This window comes from Calidris pugnax, unplaced genomic scaffold (genome assembly GCF_001431845.1).
Source record: "Calidris pugnax isolate Ruff unplaced genomic scaffold, ASM143184v1 scaffold49, whole genome shotgun sequence".
Classification (NCBI taxonomy): domain Eukaryota; kingdom Metazoa; phylum Chordata; class Aves; order Charadriiformes; family Scolopacidae; genus Calidris; species Calidris pugnax.
Window position 1 is genome coordinate 4,450,861 of NW_015090798.1, and position 26,119 is coordinate 4,476,979.

The 26,119-nt window shown below is 40.4% G+C and overlaps 1 protein-coding gene across 1 annotated transcript in view; it reads right to left on the minus strand.

Annotated features, from left to right (window-relative positions):
- CCDC149 (coiled-coil domain containing 149) overlaps window positions 1–26,119 on the minus strand; it is a 68,722-nt gene that overhangs the window by 29,843 nt on the left and 12,760 nt on the right. The window contains exons 4-7 of the mRNA XM_014937043.1: window positions 18,001–18,162; window positions 17,419–17,457; window positions 5,449–5,556; window positions 79–195 (exon numbers count right to left, since the gene is read on the minus strand). Of these exons, the coding sequence (XP_014792529.1) occupies window positions 79–195; window positions 5,449–5,556; window positions 17,419–17,457; window positions 18,001–18,162 (426 nt within the window). The remainder of the gene's footprint in view (window positions 1–78; window positions 196–5,448; window positions 5,557–17,418; window positions 17,458–18,000; window positions 18,163–26,119) is intronic.

Sequence of the window (26,119 nt, forward strand, 5' to 3'; positions counted from 1 at the left end):
CCTCCAACACAACAGAAGCAGTCATTTACTTGCTACTGCACTCTAAAACATGTCAGTATACGCCCATTTAGTTATTACTTGTTCTCGAGCCTTCTCCAGTTGTTGAACAAGGTCCTCCCGTTCATGCGCTGCGAAGTGGCGAGCCCCAACTTCATCATCTCCAAGTCTTTGCTTTGCTATTGTCATTCGAAGGAGCTGTGATTCCAAAAAAAAAAAAAAAAAAAAAAAAAAAGATTGGGTAAGGGAGAGAACAAAGACTGTAGCATTGGACTACATCTGCATTAGAAAGACTAAAGCTGCCACAGGGTTGGTCTCTTCCAGGTCAAGCAGCTGGTATTATTTCAACCAGAGGAAATTTTCTGAGCTGAGGGCTCGATCCTGTTCTCAGTGAAAAATTCCAGTCCAACACTCAAAGTATTAACAGGAGCTGAATTAGACCTTGCAACAATGGTCACCAGTGTATACAAAGGATGACAGACCAAGTAATCACAGATTTAGGAGTGGCAGGAATGAATTCCGGTCACAATGAAACTAGAGAATTCCCAGAAAGCCATTTTCACATATAAATTTTAAAATCCTCTGCAGCAGAGAACTCTTCCTAGTTAAGACTAAAAGGACACTAAGTGGCTTTCCAGCTTCATTTTACTGATACCACTTAAAATCCCACTGCCCTACATCAGTGCAGAATTTGCATTAACAGCTACTAATACATTTGCTCGTGCGTTATTTTTTTCATCTACTCACAAAAGTTAATTCATATTAAAAAAAAAATCAAATGGACTAGCAACAAAATACTTGGCCAAAATGCTCAAATGGCCAATGAACTCGTGAGCTTTGCAACAGCTGAAAATAGTGATTTGAATTAATACAGAGTTATGTTCAAAATCCGAAGCAAAAAGAAACTACCTGTCAAGAATCATGGAGTATTAAAATATCAGTCTGTAAGGCATTCAGCGTTTACAGTTGTTTATGCTGAGTACAACTAAGCAAAAGTGTTGCCTCCCCATGGCCTCGTTTGTAGTGGTCCACAGAGACCAGAGAAACCCACCACAATAACCAGCTTGACTTTCCCCGTATCTTCGATTGCACTGAGGAATTAATGTACATCATTATATTGCAGAGTTAGGGAAAAAAAAAATCAAAAAAAAAAAACCAATCTTCTGAAGTAGAAGATTGTACATTAAAAATCTATCTTTGGTATTTATGGGATGCCAGTCACCATAGCTGCAATGTGCCAATTAAAATCCTGCTGATGCAAGACAGACTACCAAAATCATCCTCCCCACTTATTTCGGCTCCAGTTCAGTGCGAGTCACTGAAGCCAGTACAACTTGTTCTGATAAGCACTTCGCTTTTGGGGGCACAGCTTCCCCTGCACAAGTAACTGGTTTTGGCAAACTACATTTCCCTATCCCCACAGGGAAAGCACAGACCACTGCACAGTTAGTAAGGCTGAATGGATCCTAGGAGATATAATTCCTATTAATTTCTTTATCCATACAATGAATCAGAAAGGCAACTAGCAAATCCCGGAATGGCTTCACAGCTATGGGACTTTTTTTTTTTTTAAAAAAAAAATGCTATAAGGCTGATGAACAAAAGGCACTGTAACGTGATTTAATTCAGTTAAATTAATTTAATTTCTCAAACCTCTCTCTAACGAGAAAGCCAGTTCAGAAACAAATGCAATAACATTCCGAGGACTCAATTTTGCTCAGAAAAACTGGAAAAAGGGAGGGGAATCTCACTTTCCTGACATCTCCAGTGCCTGCAGCAGAGCAGAACTTGTGCGTGAGGCTCGGCCGCAGGCTGGGAACTGGATCAGAGCTGTGACTCACGCACCACCACCAGCCCTCCTCCAGCCCGGGAGGAGGAGGGGGAGGCACACGATGCAATTACAACTGCAAGCAATTATTACTTGCAAGGTCAAACAGCCTGCCAATAAACGGAGAACTCTTTATTTACTACTAATTTTGAGGCCAAAAAAAAAAAAAAAAAAAGAAAGCATGAAGTCTTATGAAAAGAATGCTTCAGAAATCCAAATTTCAGCCAGTAAAAGCAGCATTATAAACATACATAAAATAAAGTAAAACAGCAATCCATAAAACGACAGAGTGCTTCTTCCAGACAGTTGGCCAATCAGAGAGTTGACAGGGCAGAACAGGCCAAGTCCTCTAATTCTGCATCGCCAATGTCTCATGAGGCAGCACCACCTGCTATAAAAATCTTCCCTGAAAATGCTGTGACCCAAAGAGACACAAAGTGTTATGCCAGAGGGTTAAGAGTTTATTTCATAGATTAGTGCTTTGTTATAAACTTTATACACCTGCCCTCTGGCTGCTGTATTTTTATTTCTGTCATTTGGAAATCACTGAGGAAAGGACCGCTCATTTTCAGCTCCATTTTGCAGCCGGAGAATAGGTTAATGCTACCCCTTAGGATTCTGTGAAGAGCATCCACAGCAGAGTGGATTTAAATTAACGGCACCTTCCCAGAGGTCAAACCTTCCTGTTTGTCAAGAACCCATAGATTGTTAACCAAAACAATCCACTGCCGCTGCAGTAAAATCCAGGTACGGACCAGAACTATGCAAATTTGTTACCTGAAGTCCCAGTTCTGCTAAAACATATGCACCACATTTAACATTTGCTGCATGAACGACCGTCTGCCTTATAGTAAGGAACCATCAGTAACCCCACAGCCATTGTGTTCCTCTGTCTCCCTCTTGCCCAGCGCTGCCCTCGACAGCTTACAAAACCATTTCTTTGCGTGGGTAGGAATTCAAGTGGAGCCAACTGAGTCATCTAGTCTTCCAGAAGCCTCCAGTTTCTCTTATGCTTTCCATTTTCACCCTTTTACATGAGAGAATTAGATTTCCTAACCATCCCCTTCTAAGTTTCAGTAATTGTTCTCCCGGCGTTGCTGCCAGAACGTTAGGAAGGAAAAAAGATTTACAAATAACTATCATAAGCAGAGAATAGTTTTCATGTGTCAGAGCTGATAAGAGATTGCGATCTATCATAAAAATAAATAGTCTTAGATATCTGCTGCTGGAGCGCTGCAGTCTAACTATTGCTGTATTTCTCAAACTGCAGCAACAAATCCTTCCAGAGACTGCCTGAAGAAGTTTTATTATTTGTGCCAACAGAATTCTAGCTGAAATTAAAGGGGAAAAAAAAATAATCAGTCCAGTTAAACCAAATGCAAGTAATTTGTTACTGCCTAACTGATGACGTCCTTAACAAGTAAAATGTCACCAGTTTAAGGGCTTCTTACTAATCCAAGTGACTGTATCCTACCAGTAGCAAACATTAAAGCGCTGAAAAACAAGCCAAGCCATCAAAACATTTCTTTATCAATAGAGCTAATGTGTGATATTTAAAGAGGGTTTGTTGGTTTTGTTTTTTTTTTTTCCTTTTTGGTCCTACAAAGCTCTTGCCACTCGGTGACAAAGCCTGCATGAGTCACCCCTGCTCAGACACAGGCAGAATTGTTCATCCATAAGCAGCTTCACTTGCTGCAAAAGCAGCTGTTTGTTCATCTCTTGCCAGAAGTAAGGTTGACGTAGACCAGCTGGGCAGGATGCCCTCCCTCCTTCCCTCCCTTTGGAAAAAGCGAAGAGAAGAATGCAGAGGAGGGGGGGAAATAATGTAGGAACGAGCAAATTATTATAGTTCTTTGTTTTTTGCATCTACCACGCGTTATCTGGACTCTACTGCCTGAAGTAGCTCCAGCTGCTGGTGCAGGAGAACTGATGCGCAGAGCAGAAAGGCTTCGGGAAGAAGCCTAAAATGTTATCGCTGAAACGAGGAGGGAGCAAAAATCTGACACGGGAGGAGTGTGTTAAATCCCTCAGAGAGATGGTGATGCTTTTTTAGGCACTTCAAAAAACAGCAACCTGACTCTCAAATAAGCTCTATTTCTTATTTACTAGGAAAGTGAAGAATGTGTTCCAAAAATGAAAATCCTAGTCTAAATTAATCCCCGTCTGATGCAGTTCTTTTCCTCCCCCTCTTTATTTAGTGATGCTCTATTTTGCACCTTTCAGAGAGGGGCACGGTGGGCAGAATAACCCTTTTTTGTACTTTTCCATTCATTATGAGGAGCATGAATTTAAACTCATGCTGAGAATACAGATGTCGCAAAGATGACCAAGTAATATCAAGTTAACCTGCAAAGGCAAATCTAAACAAAGTCAGTTCAAGCACAAAGTAGCCTCTGTGTTAGTGAGATCATATTGTTGTAAGAAATTAGAATAGGGTGCATAACCTTGGTGTTTAAATATGTTGTTGCTTTGCTACCTTTGTGTTCATCTGCTCAGGACTGGCTTGGGAAAGGCTGTATGGCATAATACTGGTACTGGAGAACTGCAAGGCACTGTAATATAGTTCCACTGTAATATAGTTCAAACAATAACATGCAAGTGAAAAGAAACACTGGGAAAGCTGGTTTTTGAAGACTTGAGCAAGTTTCACTGAATGCTACGCACGCTACAAATTCAGGTCTCACCTGGCTCTGCTCCCTGAGTACCCTCCTTGAAGCCCTTTGTGATAAACAATGAACAAAACTGCATTATCACAATATACTTATGTTTAAAATAAAATGAACTTAAATGAAAGGAAAAAAACCATCGGAATAATTAAAAGCTGCATCATTTTTAAAGCCTGTAACTTTAAAACTGTAGTTGAGGGAGGGAAGTTATTATTCATTTTTTGTTTCATTTTTTACTTCGTTAACCACCTCGACTCTCAGATTCAACCTCTCACTAGTTTGATCTCCGAATGTACTTTTGCATCCAGCTCCAGCTGTGAATGTTACACACATTTGGCTTGAGTTTAAATATTTCAATTAACAGAGACAACAGGAGTTTGATTAATACCAAATGGCAGATTTTGAGCAATGTTCCATATAACTTGCTAAATTTAGCAATAAAATAAATTGGTTATGTAAGGGTAATGGGACAAGGGCCAAATACAAAGCTCACTATATATATTTGTGATCAAATGCTCCATATTTTTGAAGGGAAAAATTATGCCTCCCTTGGTATTATCGTCTACTAATAGTTTGCATTTTCATGGCAAACAAAAATTAAAATTATCACATGATGATCACATACTTATCTGTACTTATTTTAGGAGGAAATAGCACTAATAAATTACATTAAAAAATAATAAAGAAAGTCTGAGATCATTAAAGCAAGGTGAGGTACAAAATACTCAATTAAGGACGAACAAGCAAAAGCAGCATACAAAAATGTGTAATAAGCTGCACTTACTGGTATCCTGTACAAACTTCTTTTCTTCTACTGTTTTGAGCATTTATTGTAATCAAGGTATTCTAGAAGTTCTGCAACCCATTGTTTTATTTGTTTTCCTAAGAAGTAAATGTAAAACTCCAGTCCAGTTTACACGTTCCATGCCATTTACTGATAACAAAAGTTTATAATACCTTATTGTCCCCTTCTACTTCTCCCAGTCTCTGCTGAAGCTCTCTAATCTCTTCTCCAAGATGCTTATTTCGATCTTGAGCCTCACTCAGTAGTTGAGCAAGATTTGCCTGGAAAAAGAGTAAATATCAATCAGAAATGAGTGCCTATGGAGAAAAGTGTAAGTGGTGATGAAAAGAAACCCTAGACTTACTCCTTATCTGGCAACGATCTTTAGTTTTATTATTGTTGGTACTGAGACTTCATGTTTACTGGAGAGATAACAAAAAAGTCACCAGGGCTCCTGTATCTTTAATAGTAGAAATTACATACAGCACATATGGATAAGGGAAGAGCGACTGACATCATCTACCTGGACTTGTGCAAAGCATTTGACGGTGTCCCACATGACATCTTTGTGTCTAAATTGGAGATACATGGATTTTATAGATGGACCACTCATCCTTGTGTCTAAACTGGAGATACATGGATTTTATAGATGGACCACCTGGTGCATAAGGAATTGGCTGGATGGCCACACTCACGGAGTTGTGGTAAACAGCTCGATGTCCAAATGGCGACCAGTGACAAGTGGAATCCCTCATGGGTCAGTACTGGGACCAGTGCTGTTTAATATGGGCCAGTGCATGACACGGGCACACAGCCCAAGCTGTGTGTCGACACACTGGAGGGAAGGGATGCCATCCAGAGGGACCTGGATGGGCTTGAGGTGGGCCTGTGAAGTTCAACCAGGCCAAGTGCAAGGTCCTGTACCTGGCCTACAGCAATCCCAAGCACAAATACAGGCTGGGAAGAGAATGGATTGAGAGGAAGGCCGCAAAGATGCTCAGAGGGCTGGAGCACCTCTCCTATGAAGAGGCTGGGAGAGTTGGGGTTGTTCAGCCTGGAGAAGGCTCCAGGGAGACCTTAGAACCCCTTCCAGCACTTAAAGGGGGCTACAGGACAGATGGGGAAGGACTCTTGATCAGGGAGTGGAGCCACGGGATGAGGGGCAATGGCTTCAAACTGAAAGAGGGCAAATTTAGACTAGATATTAGGAAGAAATTCTTTGCTGTTTGGGTGGTGAGACACTGGATGGCTGCGGAGGCCCCATCCCTGGAGGGGTTCAAGGCCAGCCTGGATGGGGCTTGGAGCAACCTGGTCTGGTGGGAGGTGTCCCTGCCCATGGCAGGGGGTTGGAACTCAATGACCTTTAAGGTCCCTTCCATCTCTAACCATCCTATGATTCTGTGTGTGCGCACACACTCCCAGAACATCACATGAACCCTGGACACAACAAAGTGAAAACATCTACGCTAGTTCTGGTATCTTGGCTGGTGGGAAGAGAAAAATGCAGAGTACTCTGACAATATTTATATGAAGTTGCCAAAATGCTAGTTTTAAACTTCCACATAATTAGACAAAAGGCACAGCTGATAAATGATTATGATATAATTATATTCTCTAGTAGTGTTCAGAGAGGATTCTTAGCCAGTATAGAGGATGCCAGCTAGAGTCCCTGCCCCTACACAGAGATGTACCATGGATATTTAGTGGCATAAAACTTCAAAACTTGTTAGCTAGTAAACAGACTCTAGAAAAATGCAGGTGAAAGCTAGAGACTGAAAACTAACACCCATCCCACCCCCAAAGAATTCAGGTCAAAAGTTACCACTTACATTAACCTACTAAGTTAGCAGGGTGAGCAGTCTCATCTATAATTTTTACAATTAAATTCCATCAGCTTGATGACTAAACAAAAAATAATGCAATCTCTTCCTTTCCTAACTATGATATTTGAAAATATGCAAATACTACAGACAAATTTATTATATATTTACCCTAAAAATATCTCAGGAATACATTGACCCAGCACAGGAAAATTCTACCGATAAGATCTCTTTTCTAAGAGAGCTATAATCATAGTGGCTAATGTGCAGCCTTTCGGGATGTTGCCTATGGACAGCTAGGTCTGTCATTCATTGCCATAAATCTGAAGAATATAGAAAGAAATGAACAGAAGAATTTTCAGATCTTCTAAGCTTGACCTGGCAAAGCCTCCTGAGTCAGTATTTCTTGGATACCCTCACACATACTCCCTGGGTTTGAGGCCAATGCATCAACTGTCTGCTCTCAGTTCTCTCAGTATTTTACATTTAGCTTTAGTTTCCCTACTTGCTGTGCTTCTCTTTCAGCTCACCCACTTCTCTATCTTAGTATCCCTCTCTCTCTCTCTCTTTTTCAGTCCTGCTCTTTTACCCATTCTCATTACCACTTTACAGTCTCATAGCATATTTTTCTGAGTTTTAAAGATAAAACTCATACATTATCAAGCCAACAAGGTGTCTGATAACCATTCCTGCAACTTTCCCCTTCCTAACTAACAACTGCTATTTCCACACATCTTGTTTTACATTTAAGAGAACTATAAACACAAATATGTTAACATGAATATTAACATGAACATAGCTGTGCATGCATCTGACCATTTGCAGGATTAGACTATTAAACTACTAAATTATAATCAACTGGAACTTTTGGACGCTACTATATGAAGAAGCCGGCTCCAAATTCCATTTGGGTTAAAACAGCAACAGCTTCAAACTTTCAAACAGGAAAAATAACTTGAGAAACTGATACGTCCTACCTGATGAACAACAAGCCCAATTCACTGCTGCAGCTTCTGTACTTACAATCATAGAATTGCCTGGGTTGGAAGGGACCTTTAAGATCATCTAGTCCAACCATCAACCTAACTCTGATAAAAACCCGTCACTAACCCATGTCTCTACTTCTAGTACTCTGAGATCAAAGGTTCAGAACAAAGTAACGTAACTTTCCCACAGTTTTAGAAGAGATTAAGGCATTTTTTATACTACTGATAAACCTGAAGACTGCAAATAAATAATCTGGGAAAAGAGTGTAATAGCAAGAAATGTAAATAGCCAATTATAGGGCCAAAATTAAGCTGTCTCTAATTTTATTTTTCAAGTCAGCAACCATTCAAGCAATGCAAAAGGTTCCTCAAGTATGCTTTGGTAGAATGATTTTTTTTCTATACATTAAACAAATGCGTAATAGTCATTCATACATTGAATGAATCAAGGAGCTTCGGAACACATTCAGTCAATGGTTTTGAGAGGTACTTCTTAATGGCTGTTTAAAAGAAAGAACCCATGTTTGCAGGAAATTGTATTTAAACTGAAGTATCTTTTGCTACTGCTCAGATGCAATTTTTTTTTTTTATTTTTTAAGAAAGCTGATTTTCAATAAAGACCATCCAACCACCAGACTGAGTTAGTTAAAAGGAACATGATCTGCACAAATCTCTCTGAAACACTTCTATTTATAAAGTCCCTTTTTATGATGAATTTGAACAACTCCTAACACTGCAATAGCACATGTAATTTCAACACCTGGGAACAACTCAATCTCACTAATCAGTGTTTACAGCCACAACACCAGGATTCTAGTAGTCTGTAGTTAAAACCCAGCTCCCAGAAACTGCAGGAAAGGCATTACCGTGCCTACACTAAATCTTCCTGCTCAGATTTATTTCTTTTAAAACCATTTCTCTGGGATTGCAATTCTATGCTGAATTTTATTTGTCAGTCATATAAATGACAACGTGACAAAACCCTTTATACTCGAGTCAGGGACTTTGGAAAAAAACCAAACCAACTTTAAATGAAGAATTTTGGACACCAAAATAAACCAGCCTGGTTTAAGCATGCTAAGAGCATTACAATGAGCTAAGTATAGACTCGCTCCTTAATGCAAAGCTTCTATTATACTTCTATTACACTAAAACAACCAAGCTATGTCACAGAAGTAGTCTCCAGCAATTATTCATTTCCCTGGCTTAGAGGTTCCATACAACGTATAATTTAGATTGTTCCGAGTTTTAAAGGTTTTGGCAAGACCTCATTAAAGCTCTCGGTTAAATGTGGATAGAAGGAGAAATACTTGATTTTCAAAAGTGCTCTACTGGGCTGAAGGAGAGCCAGCCAAGAGGATACGTTGAACGACACCTGGACTAGGTACCATTTCTTTGGCATATGTAAGAAAACATAGCATGTGGTTGAAAGATGATAAAGCTAACAATGGAGGACTGGGTTCATGAACCTGTAAGCATGGGGTTTTTTTGAGGAAAGGGAAGAAGTCTATGCAAGGAGAAAGGCGATCCATTTTTCCACCTGGCAAATTCTTTTCAATATTCATAGAACAAACACAGAATTAACTTAGAAATTCATGACAGGTTACGTGATAAAGCTAACAATGGAGGACTGGCTTCGTGAACCTGTAAGCATGGGGGTTTTTTTGAGGAAAGGGAAGAAATCTATGCAAGGAGAAAGGCAATCCATTTTTCCACCTGGCAAAGTCTTTTCAATATTCATAGAACAAACACTTAGAATTAACTTAGAAATTCATGACAGGTTACTTCAGCAGACAATAAAGCTCATATCATTTACGTATGCAACAGAGAACAACTCTCTGAAAATTAGCCAAATTCAGCTTCTCTAGGCTCAATTTCTTCAAGGGTTTCTTTTGATTCTAAGTGAAGCATTAAAAAGACTCCTGTAACTTGTCAGAGACTTCTTTCACTCACGTTATTCAGAGCTAACTCTGAAGTACTGACAAAGAGAGATTTCTGAGCAGAGGGTAATCAGAGGGAAGGACGAAGAGGTCTATACCCTTCTGCTGCCTCACCTTGTCTTCTTCTGCAACAACCTCTTTGTTTCTCCTACCCTCTCTCAATGCAACTGTTTGTAATGCTAAATAACAGATAGTGCTTCATCCATCTGTCACGGGAAGCTTCCACATAGCATAGAATCATAGAATATCTCAAGTTGGACCCCCCCATAAGGACCTTTCTGAGCGGAGGGTAATCGGAGGGAAGGACATGGAGGTCTATACCCTTCTGCTGCCTCATCTTGTCTTCTTCTGCGACAACCTCTTTGTTTCTCCTACCCTCTCTCAATGCAACTGTTTGTAATGCTAAATAACAGATAGTGCTTCATCCATCTGTCACGGGAAGCTTCCACGTAGCATAGAATCATAGAATATCTCAAGTTGGACCCCCCCATAAGGACCAGCGAGGCCATCTCCCAACTCCCCGCTGCAGTAACTAGATGTAAGAAACTGTCCCTGTAATTCCTTTTTCCTCTGTCCAAAAGCAAGCACGATCACAGCCAACGATCCCACCAGAAGCCAGGAAGAAAGGAGAAAAAGATTGATGTGAGAGAGTCGAGTGGGAAGCTCCAACCTTTATTACATAGGGGGAAAAAAAAGCACCATAAATCAGAATAGACCAGAGAGTGAAAGATTCAATGGGATGGGATCACAGACCTCACCCTTTTCCACTTAGACTTTGTTAAAATTTGCAAGAACGTTTTGGGGATAAAAGGTGGATGAGAGCCTTACTTTTAGCTACAGATGAGCATATGAGACTACTGAGGAAAATACCTATAAATATTTATTAACATAAGGCAGTGAATACCTATAAATATTTATTAACATAAGGCAGTGAATATCTGTCAGACAGCAACAGATCTTTGCTCACAACTGACCGATGACCCAAGAAGAAGGGATGGGGAAGAAAAAAAAGTGACTCCAAACAGTCATCCCTGGCATTATGCACTACACCTGAATTTGGCTCCTTTAACAATTTTGCAAATCTAGCCACACATACACACAGTGTTATTTTTCTTCGCACCACTTTAAAAATGATGGATAGTAACTCAGTCTTTAATATAGCTCTCAATTCTCTTGCACATAAATCTTATCCGACACTTAAAAAAAAAATAAAAAAAAAAAAAAGACTTTCTGCCTTTAGATACTGCTTGAAGATGTAATTTGGCAAGGGGGAAGAAGGGGGCACTTCCAACCCACCTTTATGGTTTAAAAATATTTTTAAATAGAAAAAAGCATTTCTGTACTGCAGTTTACAGTCTTTTATGTTTCTTTCAGTCACACCTTCAAACAAAGAAGAACACTGAATTATAGGGCTGAGAGTAAAAAAGAAGTCTGATGAAACATTAAGCACCCTTGATGGGTGTGACTGATAGCAAATTTAATTGCAGTTTCTCCTCCGATGCATTCATACGATTGCATTGGTTGAATTAATGCGGAAAAACCTGCTTTGCTTACCAGCTCCCACTCTTCACTCCAAGGCAGAAGAACTGACAACTTCCCCCAGCACTAGCTTCCTTACAATAAAAAGCAAAAATTGTTGTATTTTTCTCTTCAAGTTGAAAAAACACGTAGGGAAGGACTTCTGAAATTACAGGTCCTGGGCATACTAAACAAAATACACTTAATATGGGTCATATTTCCCCATAGAAAAACAACAAAAATCAAAGCCTTGCCAAGCAGTCACTTGACATAAAACAAGAAGAAGAAAACCCTCCTCTGAGCATCTGCCACTCTGAGAACCGGGCAGGAACCCCACCACAGAAGCACATCAGTCAGAACTTGACAAGCCTCTGGAAAACAAGAAAGACTCGCTTGGGCTCACATACCTTCAAGACACTCAGCGAATGGAATTTTTATAGAGCTGATTAATAGAACCAAAAAGACATTTTTAGCTGTAGACGTATAAAATGAATACTTTTTCCCTCCTTTTCAACCAGTCTTCTGTATGATAAGCATAGTGTTGTAGAGGACCAAACACCACCGAGATGGACCGAGAGCACTTGCTGAAGGCTGACAAATGAAATAAGGTTAACACCAACTACACACTCCTTTATGAGGCCAGGTTTTGCAAAGCAACTTGTTAACATACATCATAAACAGCAATGGAGAATGTCAGTATGAACTTCCAAGCATCTTGAGAAGTTACTTGGCAGAAATTCCTTCACCATGAAGGTTCAATAAGGATCTTCAGTCCCCCTCCACTTCATACAGGCATCACGTTTTTGTTCACAGCAGATGAACATGGGCAAAACTAGCAAAACTTCCTGAATTCGTTAATTAACAAGAAATAGTCACACTATAGTCGCATCAGTCATTTTTTTTGATGATGTCAACAATGGTCATAAGGTAACCCCTGAAGCTTGTTTCCAAAGTGAATTGTGACAACTGAGTATGTTAAGCTAGAAGCCTGAAGTGAAAGGGATCAAAATGGGTCCATTTCTGGTAAGTCACAACATACTCCTGTTTGGAACGTCCAGTCCTTCTGGTCTTCTGCTTCCCCAAAATGCCATGGTCGTGAGTTTATTCCTTAGCAGAACTCAAGCTGTCTCGATGAGTGGGTAGCATGTTGCTGTGATGTCAGTCATCGCTGAAGCAGTCAGAGTCTTGTTTTGAATTAATCACCCGAGGACACCTACGAATAACTATAACAGAGTTAAGGACCACGACCTTCAGGAAAGATGTGCACAGGTACTCCAATGAAACTTTTTGACTGGCAAAAAGAGTAGCTTCTCAAGCTGGGCTCTACAGTAGGACTATGTTGTTGTGTTACAAGGCTCATTATTAGGAGCCTCAAAGAGGGATCCATGATCACAGGACTCTCTCAAGAGGCTCAACAGCTGCTTGGAAGACCCACGGTCCACTTGACTACATGAGGCAAAAGTATCTTTGCCAATAGTTGGACCAGCGTCATGAGGAGAGCTTTAAATATGGAAAAGGGAACAAGGAGGCATGAGGTAGAGCAGGCAAGCCAAGACCCTGGGATGATGGGCAGACAAGGGACATAGCAATTCACAAAGCAATTCAACTGAAGCCAGCAAGGCGAGGGAGGTGATTCTACCCCTCTACTCCACTCTCCTGAGATCCCATCTGCAGTACTGTGTCCAGCTTTGGAGTTCCCAACGTTACAAGGACATGAACCTGTTAGAATGGGTCCAGTGGAGGCCCACAAAGATGATCAGAGGGCTGGAGCACCTCTCCTATAAAGACAGGCTGAGAGAGTTGGGATTGTTCAGCCTGGAGAAGTCTCCAGGGAGACCTTACAACCCCTTCCAGTCCCTAAAGGGGCTACAGGAGAGATGGGGAGGGACTCTTAATCAGGGAGGGGAGCCATATGACAAGGGTTAAGCATTTTAAAGTGAAATAAGGGAGATTTAGATTAGTTCTCAGGAAGAAATTCTTTGCTGTGAGGGTGGTGAGGCACTGGAAGAGGTTGCCCAGAGAAGCTGTGGCTGCCCCATCCCTGGAGGGGTTCAAGACCAGGCTGGATGGGGCTTTGAGCAACCTGGTCTGGTGGGAGGTGTCCCTGCCCATGGCAGGGCTGAATCTTTAAGGTCCCTTCTAATTCTAACCATTCTATGATTCTATAAGTGTAATTCCTTTGAGCACAGGCACACAAGGAAGGAAGCACCTGCAGAGCAGCCTTGTAGGGAAAGCTCTTGAGCCCGTGCTGCAGAACCGGCACACTTGCATGCCCCTCAGTGACATCTACTCCAACACATGCAGCATGGGGAACAAAGAGGAGGAGTTTGGAGACTTTGTGCAGTTACAGGGCTACAATCTCATTGGGATCATGCAGAAATGGTGGGATAGCTGATACAACTGGAGTGCTGTGATGGAGGAATACAGGCTCTTTAGGAATGAGAGCAGGAAGGTGAGGAGGTGCCCTTTATGTGACAGAGTTGCTGCAATGCACAGAGCTCTGCCTTGGGACAGGCTAGGAGTCAGTTGAGAGCTTCTGGGTCAAGATTAGTGGGCAGATCAACATGCCTGCTGATGTATTGGGTATCAGCCACAGATGTCCTGATCAGGAAGATCAAAACTTAATATAATTGCAGCAGTAGATAAGGCCTCCTTCACACAACTGGACGAAGCTTTGCGTTCACAGGCCCTGCTCCTCATGAGGGACTTTAGCCACCCCGATTCCTGCAGGTATCTGAACACCACCTCCTCCCCCTTTTACCATGAGAGTGGTCCAACGCTGGAATAGTTGCTCAGGGAGGCTGTGGAGTCTCCATCCTTGCAGATATTCAAAGCCTGACTGGAGATGGTCCTGGGCATCCTGCCTTAGGTGGCTCTGCTTGAGCAGGGGGATTGGGCTAGTTGATCTTTAGAGCTGCCTTCCCACCTCAACCATTCTGTGATCTTGTGACGTTTAGCTCCATATAATTTGATTCCTCATACATTTAAAACACAAAGATAAGCCCTGGCCAGTGAACATATGCATCGCAGCTTTATTCTTGACACACAGCCCCACTGCAAACCCATTATCTCCAACTGAGTGGTCGCACTGAGATGAAATTAAGCAAAGCGTATTTAGGACTGTGGCCCAGCACAGTCATTTTCCTAACCATGCATTTTACTTCACCTTTGTTTATTCAAAGGAACTCATTTGTATTAAAAGAACTTCCACTTCATATAGAAGGTCAAGGATTCACTGATCTGTTATTTCAATGACAAAGCTTCTCCCAAACTGAAGTTATACTGAAAATATAAGCAATATTAATGAAAATAATAGTCAGTATAAATCAAGCTAGAAATCCCACTTATTGTTTTTTTTTCTTTAAGTTTCCCAGCATGGCAACACTGTCCTAGAGAAATCCAGTATTTGTTTGCCAGTGTCATAAAAAAGTTTTATATCACAGTAAATGCATATACCACTGCAGAATGGTAGAATTTCTATTTACATAGGATGCACAATGAAGGAACTATAGACAGAGCAACATTTAAACATGCCTTTCAAAATGGAAAGTGCCTATTGTTCACCATCTCTGGTGAATTTTAACATCAAAATCAACTCTTTGTTATTCCTATCCTCCTGAAACATTTCACCCTTCCATGACTTATCCAAAAATTACCCCATACCTGACCCCAAGAGACACTACAAAACTACCTCCAACCACAGCGTTGAATTGTGAATGTTTGGTAAAAGAGGGCTGGAAAAATCACTGGCAGCTCACAGGCTGTGAGAACAACACTAATGCTAAAATATTTACTGCAAGAGAAGAGGTGCCAGTAGCACAGTTCCTCATTTCCTGCTTTTGTTGGTCGGCAGAGGTCAATACACCAGAGAGCAATCTTTGGTACCACTGCACACACAGCTTTGTGAGGGAAAACACTGCAAGTGAAGACATCTTTAATTAACACCAATTTTACAAAACCAAATTCTGAGTTAACTGCTTGCTGACAGAAATTTCCTGGTTACGTGGTATTTCCATATAAAACCACAAAAATTCTATGTTGCAAAGCAGGGAGAGAAGGCACGGTATGAAATCCAAGAAGTCACAGAGTGTAATTGATAACAAAGGTGAAAAATGGAGAGATGAAGGAGAAGAAAGTAGCAATTCCAGCCCACCTATTACTTTTAAGGTTCTAGATTGCAATTTGAACAAAATTTCTCAGTTATGGTAAAGAAACATAACAGATAGCATATTGTTCAGCATGTCATGTTTTTCTCTCATTTCTGACCGCGAGAACAATATGCACTTTGGTGCAACACAAAATTCATTATAGGATCAGGGTCTCTGTTTTTATGAAGTGAGTGAGGTCACAAATTTCTCCCAGAAGGCAACTAGGCTTCTGGGCAAAAAGGCAATGAAAAAAGTCCAAAAGAGCACAGAGAACTTCTCTCTTTCTTAGATGAGAAAATGCTAAGAAATGTCGTGCATTAATAATGGAAAAATATTAATAACTTCATTTTATTATCCCTTGATGCATTTCTCAAATCAAAACTATACTCTTTCTCAGAAAGGTTGCCCTAACTACTCCAGAGTATCCACCTTTTATGCTACTGACACACTTCTTGGGAAAATGAAAACTCAAGAAGTGCACTAAGAGCCTATTACTGTACAACCTAAAGCATATATTGTCCTTGGGGGAGATCTATAAATGACCCCATTTGAGAACAAGATTTTCTTTTTTTCACCGTTACCTAGCGCAAACGTGTAACTTCCTCAGGAAGAAAAAAAAAAAAAGACTCCTAAACTAGATTATTAAATGTCTTTCCAGGCACTTACCATAGTAAGATTTGCCAAAACTTAATATAATTGCAGCTTCCAAATTTAGACTAAATTTTACTATTATTTTAGAAACAAGTGTCAGATTTATTTGTTTTGAAAGACAGAAGAGTAATTAGAACAACATCCATGGGATGGCAAATCTCCCTTCCTACTTATCTCTGTAATGACCCATATAGTGCACTGGGTTTTGTCCTTCTAATTGTATATTCCTCAGCTCCAGTTTTAGTAATCAGAATGCACAAACTTATCTGGTCATAAACTTTTATTAGAACTCGGTTGAAATAACAGAATATCAAATAAATTATGCTAAATATTGAGGAAGTTAAATGATTCTACACTGAGCCACTGACTTCTTGGCAGCTATTTAAGTGCCTGAAGGAGTAATTACATTACCTCTGAAAGTTTAGTTTAAAACAACCAAAACCCTAAAGCCCCTAAACTTTTAAGAAAATAGCAAGAACTACATTCAGGCTCCCAGGGAAAGGATGATGAGTAAAACTTGTGACCCATTAAAAGAACAAAATAACCATGTTTTAAACATGGTTAAAACACTTTTAGAACTGGCAATTATAGTAATAATTTTTGTTCTTTTGGGTTCTCCTCCCCTCCCCACTCAAACGTTGTCTTTTGGGTGCCATTTTTCTCTAAAAATTAAGATTATTTTAGGATGTGACAACCAACACTTCACAACAGGGACACGCTATGCAGATCTCCAGGCCCAAAAAAAACCAAAGTGAGGGGCAAGAAGTTTTTCAGGGGAACCATAAAATGCAATTACCATTGTTCTGACCAACAAGTCCCAAGTGACCTGTGAGGGTACCTAATGGGATTTATAACTCATAGAGCCCAAGTGACCTGTGAGGGTACCTAATGGGAAACAGTACTCACAACAATAAATTAACAATGGTGGAATGTTTAGACAAAAGCACAAGCAGCCAACATTTAAAGACTGAGCTTTTCAATAGACAGAAATGTTTGCTTTTTACCAGATTTCTTAGGTAACATTTTCACACTTTTGCGAAATAATTTTGTAGCAGATAAATACTGAAAAAGAAATCCTACCTGTTTCCTCTTTTCAGGTGGAAGGGATGGATCCCCATCCTACAAATAAATGGATACATTTTATTGGCAACTTATTTCTGAAGCCAGCAACTATATTAACAGTGTGCATCAAACTTTAAAACATGTATTTTAGGTAAAATGTTATCAAAATTGTCTCTAAAATACTGCATCCTGATTAATACCAGTAATATTAATTTCAACTCAAAAAATTGTCTAAGGCTGAAGATTTGTTTACATTTCTAGAACAGCAAGTCATTACAAATTTATGTTGCATTGTTTTTCATAACAGTACATTAAGTTGCTGCGGAATAATAATACCGCAGTCAGTTTTTAAATGGAATTATGACTGAAACTAATTTCCTCAGAGCATGCACTGTCTTTCTGTGTCTTATATAACAGGCACTACCTCATCAATGCGGAACAAATGAGTAATAATATGATCAGGGCTATACAACTGCAGGACTACTGTAAACAAGTGCCTAAACATTTTTACAGCAGTCATTATGGGCTTCTTTCCATTTTTTTTCTTTTGAGGTTCACCCTTGTCCCCCAGTTATACAGTATTTGTAAAGAACAACCTACAATCAGCTCCCGGTACTTCTTTTTCAGAGACTGGTGTCGTTCCCGCAACTGGTTGGCCATAAGCTTGTACTGGTCTCTTTCTTGTTGACATGTGTCCAGCTCTTTGGAAAGGATTAGCAATGCCTCCTTTTTACTTTCGAGCTTCCTTTTGCACACCAGATACTGTGGAAGAGAAGAAACAAAACATAATTGTAACAAGACTTTTCCACCACAGCCTGCACTGGATTCAAGAAGCTTAAGTTTTTCCTCTAAAAAGATGGAGGAAGGCTGTCCACACGAGATCGAAGCCCACCTCGAGTCATCTTGGCTTATTAATAACAATCACAGAACGACAGAATGATATGGGGTTGGAAGGGACCTCTGGAGATCATCTAGTCCAACCCCCCTGCCAGAGCAGGTCCACCCAGAGCAGGTTGCACAGGAACATGTCCAGGTGGGTTTTGAACGTCTCCAGAGACAGAGACCCTACCACCTCTCTGGGCAACCTGTTCCAGGGCTCTGCCACCCTCAAAGTGAGGATGTTTCTCTTCACGTTTAGATGGAACCTCCCATGTTCCAGTTTGTGCCCACTACCTCTTGTCCTGTCACTGGGCACCACTGAAAAAAGATGAGAAAGAAATCTGTTGTATCAGAAGCCTGCAACCCATTTATAAGTGAGAAAGAAATCCATTGTATCAGAAGCCTGCAACCCATTTATAAGGCCACATGCTCACCTGACCACCATGAGTTAGAAAAATTCAGCAATTCAAGGTTCTCCTCTGTTTCCTCACGTGCAATAGTATGAGGAACCCCACAATTTGACCCACAGCCCTGAGAAGGCTGCTGGAAGGAAGAAGCCTTTGCAAAAACTCCCTTTTCTACTTCTTTCCAGCTGTCGGTTAGCAACCAGCATTCCCCACCTCATCCTCCCTTCCCTCCTCTTGGAAACCTTGCAAATCTGGGCTGTTCTGCATCGGTCTGATCTGCTTCATTGCCCTTCCCTGCCGGGAGGAAGAGACAGTAATGTGTGTGTCATCCTTTCCTGCAGCAGTCGAATGGTACCCATCCGAAGTTTCAGGCAACTTTTTTTCACTTAAGGGGATGTTCAATCAGCAGATTCTTCTTACCCCTTACTTGACACCGCTCATGTTAAAGCATATATTTCTATTCCTGATGTTACCCACATAAGACGTGGCACTAAATACTTTCGGAATGTGCTCCGCAAGAGACCAAATATCACAGCAGTCATGAAAACAATTTATAGTTTCATTATATACTCTGACAAGAATACTTTGTCATTATGGGCTCTTGCACAAAGCAAGAGCATCAGCACTTCCATGCTGTTCAACTCAGCGCTGTTCTTCGGGACATTCGTATGTACTACTTGCTTGGATTTGACTCTGTTAACCTCAATTTCAAGTCAATGAGAAAGGGAAAAAGGAGTTTGGTACATTAGTACAGCCAACTATTTCCAAAAATGGTAAACGCTTAGTTGCAAAAAAGCGGGAAGGGAATGAGAAAAGCAATTCCAAGAAGGATTTGAACTCTCGAAAAGGACACTTCCACCTTGGATTAATTTTATTTCTGGCAATACCGAAGTTGAAATCCTGCCATAAATTTTCTGGATTATGATGCCTTGGCATCAACAAAGGCAACTGTACCTATGTACTTATGTCCTTACTGATACCGTACACAAATGTCAAGTCCCCTGATAAAGCACTGAAAGGCATCAGAAGCTAAACTTTAATATTGTCAGCAAGTGATTGCAGTGACACGGTAAACTGCTTCAAACTTGATAAAATAATTCCTTCCCTTACAGTGAAAGATTTGCCTCTGAATCTCTCTTTTATTCCAGTTTCATGTCTTAGTCAATCCTAAAATACGCCTTCACTAAACTGGCTTTAAATACTAACGAGTATTTAACGAGTAAAAGCAAACCTCACAATCACTAAAAAAAAAACCACCCAAAACCCCTGAACCAAGAAGCCTGTCCTGCTCCTTAAATCACCAGGAAGAACAAAGCTGGGCTATTCAGCCAAGCCGACCTGGAGCCCATTCAATGTACACAGTGGGAGGGGAGCAAAGCCAAACATCTCCCCTTTGGACACCCCCACCACCACTGGGTGCCCCCCAGCCCTGCCACAAGTGCTGGTGTATGAAACGGCCTACGAGGGAGTGGAATCTAACTGGAGCATGGGGATAACACTACAAAAAAAAAATAATAATACTTATCAGGCAGGAAATGCAGAGCTACTGCTAAACAAACCTTGCTCCTGCCGTGAGTCACAGCTCTCCACAAAGGACACATTCACAAGCGTAAAAGAAGGCTTTACCTTTCCCAGCAGCGCTGGAGGGGGCAAGGCAATTGTCCATTATCTGTCAGGTTGAGGATAAGGAACCATAAACAGATTAAACATATAAACAGGTTAAACAGAACCGTAAACAGTTGTGTTCGGGGCTCTAAATGAAAAGGAATAACGATCTCCTTCCTTGCTTAAAGTATATTTTAACTTGATGAATTATATACTGATGATGTGCCAGATGGAAGGAATCTCTCATCAATGTACTGTTTGGATTTTACCATAAAAATGACCACCCAGAAGACTTTTTGAAGCCATTTTTGCCTTTTGCATACATTGACTTTCCCAAATAAATGGGATAAAAGTCGTAACAGTGTATAGTAATTTGTTTCCATGGGCTTATGGTACAAGAAACAAGAAAGCCAGAGCATTTCTGTGGAATTTGATTATTTGACAGAGCTGTGTTTCCAATTCCCATTACCATTTTTGAAGGAAAAACAAATTATACAAAGACAGACCTCAAAGAGGTTATTCAATATATATGCTTCTGAACATTAAACAAAACAAAACAAAAAGTCCTAATAATGGCCATAAACTTTCCTAACAACTGTACACCAGAAATGGATTCTACTCAGGGAAACAACCGAGTCCCACCAACAATTTCCCATCTATGGGTAAATAACTGCAGCAAAATTGGTAAGCTATCAAAAGGAACACAGGAGTTTAACAGTCTTTTTGGAGCAATGCAAGCAATAAGGAAAATTTTCTCATATAGGCTGAGAAAAAGCATTCAACAGACGCTTCTGGCATTCATATAGAGATTTCTTCCTCCGCAATTAAAGGAGAAAGCCTAAGTCTCACATGCTGTTAGTGAGACAAACAAGCGAATTCTGTTGTGCGCTACAGTCACTATAAAATATTCTTATTATCTTTTGTTTCTTTTTAATTGATATTCCAAAAGAATCTGAGTTTAAAAAGCAAAGTTAACCAAGAACCAGCTGCTACACTTTCAATCTAAAAGCTACAAGGTACAACTTTCCCTATCTGTCTAGTGACTTTTATCTACCAATTCGCTGTTATCTGCAATAAAGCAAATTATAATTGCTACAAGGAAGATCATAATAATTAAAGGAATATATACGACATCCTACATTACTGCCTGAACTGCTTTACAGCCAGATAACTACTTTAGTGAAATTGAGTAAAAAAAGACTGACATTACAGGAGAGTGTAACTGCTCCAAGGTGACCCTCTACATCAAACACTTTGTATTTGTCCATGGCTATTTTTAGTGACAAATCTCGATAGATCTCATTAACGACACCGTAGACATGGTCTAATAATCTGATGAAGCTGGGACACCGTCAAGGTTTTAGACTTTCTTTTTTTAAACCAACAAACACACCAAATTCCTATCACAAAATAATTTATTTTAAATTTGTACAAATTACTGACCTATACTCAGGGATTATGGCAATTAGCACCAAGAAGGAAAATATCTGATTTGCTGAGGGTAAAAGTGGAGATTAGTATCTCCAAACTGTGCTTTGCAATCACTGTGGATCATATCCTGTGTTCTCTCAACATCCAGGACCCAGAGTCCTCCCAAATGTTGATGGGCCACCACACTGTAAGCAGGCCTGGAAACCCTACCATCCACCAGGCTCTCAGAGAAACCATGAATCCTCCTCACCATCTTTTGGACAAGAGATCCAACTGCTACTGAACTGGCTGAAGGCTTTATCGAATTTCTCCTTGCTGTACTCTTGGAAGCAATATTTTTATGCCAATGACAAACTGAAGAGTCCCAAAGTGTATTGTAACATCACTATTCAGGGAGTTTGTTGAGTGTGTTTCAGTGATGCTGCTCCCCTTGACTTAAACTTTCAACTTATCTGAAAGAGTCAAGCACTCAAAAGCGAGAGAAATACACAATTACTGGCCAGTTACCTGCTTGTGTCCTCATCTCTGATAAAACCTGAAACAATCCAGTGTCCTTGGTTCCTGCTGCCCAGCTCTTGCTACCTTCTGGCTGCTGAAACACACCCCAGGCTGGTATCACTCACTGATATCTACGTGATAGAAGCAGCTCCCAGGAACACCACGTCTCGTCTTGGTGACAGTATTACACCACAACACGTCCACTGGTCACTTCAAAATGACCATCATTCAATTTGATTAGTCAAAATAACACTATATTGCAAGGTGGCTCAACCCTTAAAAGTTTTGTACGCTGTGAATTGCATTAGGTGATTAATTTCCCTGTGTTTGCTCCTCAACATCCCTGTGGGTATCTTAGTCCAATAGGGAAACATGAGAAGCAAAGACTTGTTTGGTTGCCTGAAAGCCCAGGGTGCAAGTTCTCTCCTGAGAACTTTAGAGAGCAGTTAAGTCACGGTGCCAGCTCTTTTTAGTGTTTCCACTTCCTTTTCCAAATGACAAAGCCATTCTGATGCCAACCCAATCACCACAGGGACCTCAGAGCATCTGCTCCACTTTGGGCTTCCCTACAGCCCGCATTTGAAAAAGCTCTGAAATCAGTGGCTCCAAAGCCTGTTGGGTCCCCCCATACAGGTTTGGTGACTTACAAATCACACCCTTTTTGAAAAGGCAACATGACAGAAAGTTAGAGATGTAGTATAAACATAAAAATCTCACCAATTTTCCTTCCTTTTCTCTCTTGTCCACACACAAAAAAAAAACATATCATGCAGCCAATGGGAAAGGTATGCTCTGCCAACTGCAGGAAAATTAGTTTTCTCACTCTTATTCAGAATTCACGTCTGGAACATTTCACTATTTCAACTAGAACTACTGCTCACGTGTCACGTGCTCAATAAATAATTCTCCAAAACTCTCTCCCAAGTTTTAGGTGGGCAATTACTAGGCGAGGGAGCTCAAGAGCACAAGCGTATCGCTTCCCTCTGTGCTGCCAAAGACCATAAACAGTTAATAATCAAGAAATAGCCTCTTGAGAATGAGAAATTAAATGGAGACTAAATTTCTTTCAACTAATTTTAGGAGGCACAGTCACATATGAGTAGCTGTAAATAGCATAGAGTAAATGCTCTAATGTGTGGGAGGTGACAAGGAAAAGAGAAGCATTTTGACATTGGACTTAATAAGTTGGCAAATCCGAGGGAGAAGCGAGCAGAAAGGACAGAGGACAACCACTCTACTTTTATGGGTTTCCTAGGAAACCTTTCTTGCTTCCATTGGAAAACACCGTCAGAAGCACACGTTCCCCAAGCAGTATTAAATTAGGACGGGTGCCAACTCTCAATGAAGTGAATGGAAGCACATTTGCTGACTTCAGCAGAACGGAGACTGAACCTTGTAGAAGTCAGCTCTCTAAAGCAAGGACAGAGGTGCTAATACACATCACGCAAAAGTAGGGGTTTTTTTCCTACCACACATGATGTCCCAGTACTGTTCAACTCATCCCACCAGCCCAAGATACAACTCATACCACCTACTCATATACAACTCATACCACCTACCACTTTCTCCATCACTAATTCTGTCACGCATCCTTAGAACAAATGATTCCAAGACATTACATGGGATTCAGGCAAAAACTGAAATCATACCCTTCTCCACAGAAGAACAGACACAGCTGGAAGCTTCCTTTCAAAAAGCAGACCCCAACTACCCACAAAGTTCATATATTGTGTTTTTCATTTCATATTCATGGGATTTAGTAATGTTTCATCTCCCTTATAGAGACAGAAAAACTGAGCCACTAAGGAGCTGACTCACTTGAGTTTGTGTAAATCAACAGCTTAGCATATCCATAAACGTGGCTGTCAGGCTGAGAAGTACAGACATTTAAAAAACAATTAAAAGCAAACAAACAAAACTCTGCAACCGAGATTCTGGTGACAAAAATTATTTTCAAGCACTCTATTCTCTTCAGTGAAGAGTACAGTATAGCCACCCCTCTGTGACTACTTCCTAGCAGCGCTCTCAGCAAAGCAACTAATAACTGACAGACTTTCCTCTTTTCATCCTCTTGCAGGTGGGAGAGGAATTTCATTTGCACCAAGCATTTTCCTTTTTTTTTTAAGATATGAGACATTCAAAGGCTTGTTCAAAGCAATGGGCCTTACTCTTGGGACAGTACTTTGAACTTTACGAAGATCGCTTGTTTCTGGAAGATTTCGGCCACCACTTCAGTCCAGCCAGCAAGGAAGTTCTTGCTATGGTTCAGTTTCACTTGTGTCAAACAAGCAGTTATTGACCAGGTCTTCATCCTACAGCTTTACACAGGCTTTTAAATAACCTAAACACAGGTCATTCAGTGACATAAATGTTCCACAAAAAGCCCGACTCCAAGCAAAAATTACGTGGTAACCCAACAGAGTACTTTACCTTTCATACATATACATATAGATATATATATACACACACACATCCACCATCAATACTTGAACTCAGCTAAAGAACGGGCAAAATTTATGTGGATTCTTACTCCTGAAACTTGTTCTTTTGTATTCAGCTGGTGAGATTATCAGTGGAAATAATGACTCTTTCTGCTCCTTCAGTATTTGCTAAGCTGGCTTCGTCCCAGTATTCCTTCCTACGTCATCCTGTTTAGAGTTAGTTTAAAGAATGTTCAAGGTACATATGGTGCAAAGATTGTTCAGAGTTCCAGGTGCACGCTAGGCCAGAAACAGATGTGGCTGCAGTGGAAAAATACATGAACGTGGAGGCAAAAGAACAAGCAAGAACTTAGTGATGAGCATAATAAAAGCAGAGAAAGATGTGTGACAAGAGTACAGAGCAAAAGGCACTGAAACGGAACAAAAGTCAAAAGGAAAGGAAAAAGAGTAAATACAGAAAGAGACTGGAACGCACCTAAAAAACCAAGCATTCTTTTAATCTAATGAAGAATGAAAAGCCAAGCTATAAAATTATAGAGTGTTTATTTAGAGCTACCATGTCTTTTCTTGCCTGTGTTATCTTACATTTTGAAATCACTTCAAAACGTCTATGAAATGTGCAGGGAACAAAACGTACATTACCTAGCACTGAAGCCGAGAGGCCTGGAGAAGCTCCTTACCACTAAGGGATACAGTAAAATGGAAAAACTTATTACATGTTATTTCAGAAGTTAGAGCCACTTTCTCAGAGACCCATTACGATGGTGCAGTTAACAGGTAAACCACACAAAGTTAATCACAATAGCCAAAAGAAGAGGAAGGCAAAAGAGGAAAACCTCTACTCTGACAGCATGTGCTACAGACTTCATGCAGAAAAATAGGCTGTAGGCCTGCTGTGGGAACAGAGAGAAAGGAAGGAAAAATGGAATATAAATCACTAGGCTGCTAATTGTTCCTGAAAAAAAAAATAAATTGTGTTTGATTAAGCATTTGCAAGAACGTAGCTTAGCACAGTTATTAAACCTCACTACAAACAAGAAGCCCCTAAACCAGAAATAAGTGTTCAATTTCAGGACTGAGTTTCCAAGTTAAATCATATCAAAAGTAAAAAATGTTCCAAAGTAATTCTAAACAGCTTTTAAAAGCCAAGAACAGTGACGTTTCCTTTGAATGAACTGTCTCTATCTCTTACCCTTCCCTGCCATGTGACACCACCCTGGCCCCCAAATAAAAACTCCATTTGGGAAATGAGATGTCAGATGCAACACCGCACAATCCGTATACTACTGAAAGTATACTTTTCATTTTCTTCTGGATTAGTTTGTGTGCTTGCACAGGCAGAGTCCACTTCTGGGCATACTGCACTAGCACAGATCTGGGCCCACACAAACTCCCCTGAAATCACCAGGAGAAGGGACAGGTTCAGGACCCTGAACTCATGCCTCTTTTTAACAGGTC